General features: G+C 44.4%; 1 protein-coding gene across 1 annotated transcript; it reads left to right on the top strand.

Moving 5' to 3' along the window:
• Nucleotides 1–1345: 1345 nt before the first annotated feature.
• Nucleotides 1346–4383, top strand: ENH_00072670 (succinyl-CoA ligase alpha subunit, putative; the record flags this gene model as incomplete). The annotated part of the gene is made up of 5 exons (XM_013582695.1): nt 1346–1393; nt 1494–1703; nt 1960–2034; nt 2625–2759; nt 4069–4383. 5 exons carry the CDS (start codon nt 1346–1348, stop codon nt 4381–4383), a joined length of 783 nt encoding a protein of 260 aa, XP_013438149.1.
• Nucleotides 4384–5000: the final 617 nt, after the last annotated feature.

The raw sequence follows: 5000 nt of genomic DNA, 5'->3' as shown, positions 1-5000 counted from the left end.
GCACAAAAAACTTCCAGCTACGCTACAAGGGTTTAGGGTTTAGGACTTAGGGTTTAGGGTTTAGGGTTTAGGGTTTCGGTAAAAGAAAAAGGGGCCAAAGAGAATGACAGCGAAACATTTGCGGTGCTTTTCTTTAGCATTTGCTCTTCAGCAAAATCAGTTCATCTTTCTTGCTTTCTTCCTTCCCATTTGATAGCCAGTTGTTTGGGATTTAGGGTTTAGGGTTTAGGGTTTAGGGTTTAGGGTTTGAGGTTTTGCTATTGTCTGGAGCCATGAGGGCTTTCCGCGGGCTCGACGCGCTGCACGCTGCTCGTGTGGCTAGCTGCAGCTGGCTAAGCAGCTAGCTGCAGCTAGCTAGCCAGCTAGTTGTAGCTAGCTAGCCAGCTAGCTGCAGCTAGCTAGCCAGCAAGTTGTAGCTAGCTAGCCAGCTAGTTGTAGCTAGCTAGCCAGCTAGTTGTAACTAGCTAGCCAGCTAGTTGTAGCTAGATAGCCAGCTAGTTGTAGCTAGCTAGCCAGCTAGTTGTAGCTAGCTAGCCAGCTAGTTGTAGCTAGCTAGCTAGCTAGCCGCAGCTAGCTAGTCAGCTAGAGTAGCTGTGGCTGGAAAGCCGGCTAGCTAGGTGGCTAGGGAGTTGTGCTGCAGTTAGGTAGCGGCTTCCCGTGGCTAGCCAGTCCCCAGGCGTGGCTAGCTAGCCACCGCAGTATGGCTAGCTAGCCACCACAGTATGGCTAGCTAGCCACCACAGTATGGCTAGCTAGCTGCCGCAGTATGGCTAGCTAGCTACCGCAGTATGGCTAGTTAGCCACCACAGTGTGGCTAGCTAGCAAATTAGGTGAGGTCTGATTGCCGTGGCGGGCCCCACGACTGCAGCTTAGGGGTTTTAAGAGTGAGTGTTGGCAGCAGACCAAACCCTAAACCCTAATTTAGGGTTTCGGCGCCTGAGCCGTAAGTCCTAATTCGGGTTGTATGGCTCAGGGCCGTGAGGCGTAAACCCTAAATGAGGGTTTAGTCGTTGCGGCGGCGTGTCGGGGGCGTGTGGGGGGTCCAAAAAGACTAAATTTGGCATTAAAATGCAAAACAAATGCAAAGAAATGCAGAAAATGAAAAAAGAATTAATTTTGAAGTAGAAAAGGCAGCAAAGTGGAGTGGCGGCGGCGGCGGCGCGGGCTGTACGTACAGCTCAGGGGCCCCGAGCAGCAGTGGGGCTGCGGAGCCGAAAACGCATGCAGTTTCACTTTTTTCTTTTTTAGAATTATTAATTTATTAAATTAAATGAATTGAAGAGCCTTTTGGTGCGAAAAAAGGCGGAAAATCGGGGTGTACGTACAGCTCAGCTCCGCAGCCACCATGGCGCTCTCCACCGCCTTGCTCTTTCCGCTCTCCAGGAACGCCAGGGTGAGTTCTTCTGTTTCAATTCTCCATTTAAATCCATTTTCCCATTTATTTCCTTTTTTCCGTTGCAGTTTGCTGCGTATTTCCACACAAATTGCTGCAGACGCAGCAGCAGCAGCAGCAGCAGCAGCAGCAGCAGCAGCGGCGGCAGCAGCGGTACACCCGAGCATCTCCACCTGTTCCTTCCCCCAGCCGCTCCGCTCCACTCCCCCATAGCGCAGCAAGCAGCAGCAGCAGCAGCAGCAGCAGCAGCAGCAGCAACAACAACAAAAACAGCAACGACAGCAGCAGCAGCAGCAGCAGCAGCGCGCATGTACTACTGCTGCTGCTGCTGCTACTGCTGCTGCTGCTGCTGCTGCTGCTGCTGCTGCTGCTGCTGCTTGTTTTTCTTTCCGAGGCTTCTATTTTGCCCTCTCTTCTATCTGGAGCATCCTTGAAAAGGCCTTTAATTATTATTTATTTATTTATTTATTTATTTATTTATTTATTTATTATTTAAATTTAATTAATTAATTAATTAATTAATTAATTATTTATTTATTTATTTATTTATTTATTTTTTGCCCCAGGCGTTTTCTTCCACTGCGCGCGTCTTCGTTGACCGCAACACCAAAGTGATCTGCCAGGGCTTAACGGGCCACCAGGTAAACCCTAAACCCTAAACCCTAAACCCTAAACCCTAAACCCTAGACGCTGAGCCCCGAAGCGCCGCATTCTAGCAGCCCATTTGCCTGACATTCTGCTGCAGCTGCTGCCATTTGCTTCAGCAGCAGCAGCAGCAGCAGCAGCAGCAGCAGCAGCAGCAGTAGAACGACTTGTAGCACTTGGGGTGCTGCGCTGCTGCGGGCGCAGGGCTATCAGGGTTTGGGGTTTAGGGTTTAGGGTTTAGGGTTTGGTGTCAGGGAAGCCTAGAGAGCGAGGGACCCTTGCTTCGAGGGTTTAGAGTTCAGGGTTTAGGGTTTAGGGTTTAGGGTTTGATTCACAGCAGAGCTCACCGCGAGAAGGCCCTGCTTCTAGATCCCAGGGTTCCTGCCCCAGGCTTGAGGGTTTAGGGTTTAGGGTTTAGGGTTTAGGGTTTGCGCAGGGGAGTTTCCACAGCGAACAGGCGCTGCACCGAGGGTTGGGGTCCAGGGGCTGCGGGTTAAGGGCGAAAGGGTGCAGGGCCCGGGTTTAGGGTTTAGGGTTTAGGGTTTAGGGTTTAGGGTTTAGGGTTTAGGGTTTAGGGTTTGCGCAGGGGAGTTTCCACAGCGAACAGGCGCTGCTCTACGGCACGCAGCTGGTGGGGGGGGTAAACCCTTCAAAGGGGGGCAGCACTTGGAGAAGTTCTTGTGGGAGGTTTGAACTCCCCGTCTTCAGTTCCGTGCAGGAAGTCCGCGAGGGTTTAGGGTTTAGGGTTTAGGGAGTTGTGAAGTTTGAAATGGAAGTTTTGAAGTAATTGAAAAGGAATTGTTTGAAAGCAATTTGAAATAAATTATTTTAATAAATGAATTTAAAGAAATGTGTAATTAAAAATAAAGTTTTAATTTTAATTTTAAAAATAAATTGTGAAAGAGAAACTTCAAATAATTCAAAATGTTAATTTTTTAAATTAATAAAAACTATTTAATTTGAAACAGTTTTAAAGGAATTCAAAATCTTTAATTTAAAATAATTTAAAATAATTAAAGAAAAGCAATTTTAGAGTAATAATTTAAAATAATTAAAAAGGACTTAAAAAGAATTTAAATTATTTTAAATTATTTTAAAATATCTTAAAATAATTTAAAAGTAATTTGAAGTATTTTGAAAAGAAATAATTCAAAACAAATTGAACGGAAAACAATTAAATAAAAAATTAAATAAAAGATTTTAAATAAGAGTAATTAAAAGGCATTTATTGAACAAAAAAGTATTTCATTGATTTAATTAAATAAAAAAGTAATTAATTATTTTAAATAGATTAAAAAAGTAATTAATTAATTTGAATAAATTAAAAATTAATTCAAACAAAGCAAAAGTATATATTTAATTGTTTTAAAGTTTGAATAAATCAAAAATTAGTTTCATTCAAAAAATTAAAAAGTAATTATTCAATTCAATTGTAATAAATTAAATGAATTTAAAAATGTATTTAAAGAAATTCTAAAAATTCAAAATAAAATAAATTTTAAATAAATTCGAAATAAAAATTAAAATTAAATTCAAATCAAAGAGATAATAAATAATCAAAGCTAAATCAAATTATTTATTTTAAATAAAAAAGGAATAAATGAATAATGGATAAAAATCAAATATTAAATAATAAATAAATAAATAAAAAATAAATAAATACTAAATTAATAAATAATAATAAATATGTAATAAATGATAATTAAAAAAACCATTAATTGAATTTAAAAAAATAAAAAAATAAACTTTTTGGTAATTATAAATTGCTCGAAAGATTCATGGCACTGCAGCAGGCCCTCTGCTGCTTCGCTGCTGTGGGGCGTGCTGCTGCAGCTGCTGCAGCAGCTGCTGCTGCTGCAGCAGCATGCATACATTGTGCTGCTGCTGCTGGCCGCGTGCATGCTGCTGCTGCTGCTGCTGTTTCAGCAGCAAGCGTGCTGCTGCTGCGGCTGCTGCTGCTGGTTCACGCGTGCTCCCTGCTGCAGTCCCCGCTGCTGCTGCTGCTGCTGCTGCTGCTGCTGCTGCTGCAGGCGAAGGAAGCAACTGGCTGCGACGCTTCTATGATATTTGTGCCTCCTGCGAGAGCAGCAGCAGCAATTAAGGAATGCATCGAAGCAAAGTTGCAGCTGGCAGTTTGCATAACTGAGGGCATTCCGCTGCACGACATGGCCCGCATCAAGCTGCTGCTGCAGCAGCAGCAGCAGCAGCAGCAGCAGCAGCAGCAGCAGCAAGTCACTCGCCTCATTGGCCCCAACTGCCCCGGCATTATCAAACCTGGGGAATGCAAAATTGGAATTATGCCCGGCTATATTCACATGAAGGGTTGTGTTGGTGAGACTTTTTAATTTAATTTAATTTAATTTAATTTAATTAATTTTATTTTATTTTATTTTATTTTATTTTAATTAATTTTTTAACTTGTTTTATTCTACACTTTGTTCTTTTCACTGTTTCCGATTTGCTGCCCACCCGCGGAAGACGCCGGGGGAAGCAGGGAGCTAGCTGCAGCAGCTAGCTGCAGCAGCTAACTGCGGCTAGCTGCAGCAGCTAGCTGCAGCAGCTAGCTGCAGCTAGCTGCAGCAGCTAGCTGCAGCAAGTTGCTGTCGCGAGTTGCACTTAGCTGCTGTAGCTAGTTGCAGCTGGTTGCTGCAGCTAGCTGCAGCTAGCTGCTTCAACTGGTTGCAGCTAGCTGCTGCAGCTAGTTGCAGCTAGCTGCTGCAGCTAGCTGCAGCTTCAGCCCCCTGTTGAGCAGCAGCAGCTGCATCACCCCGTGCCTGTGCCCACTAGCTCCCATCACCATAAGCATAAGCAGCAGCAGCAGCAGCAGCATCACCCCACACAGCAGCAGCAGCAGCACCCTAAACATGAGCCGCAGCAGCAGCAGCAGCAGCAGCAGCAGCAGCAGCAGCACAAACACCACCACCCCCTCCCCACCCCACCCACCACCACAACCAGCGGCAGC

The sequence above is a fragment of the Eimeria necatrix genome, genomic scaffold (assembly GCF_000499385.1).
Source record: "Eimeria necatrix Houghton genomic scaffold, Enh_scaff718, whole genome shotgun sequence".
In the NCBI taxonomy this organism is placed as follows: Eukaryota; Apicomplexa; class Conoidasida; order Eucoccidiorida; family Eimeriidae; genus Eimeria; species Eimeria necatrix.
The sequence above is the reverse complement of the archived record's forward strand: the minus strand, read 5'-3'. Positions and strand labels throughout refer to the sequence as shown.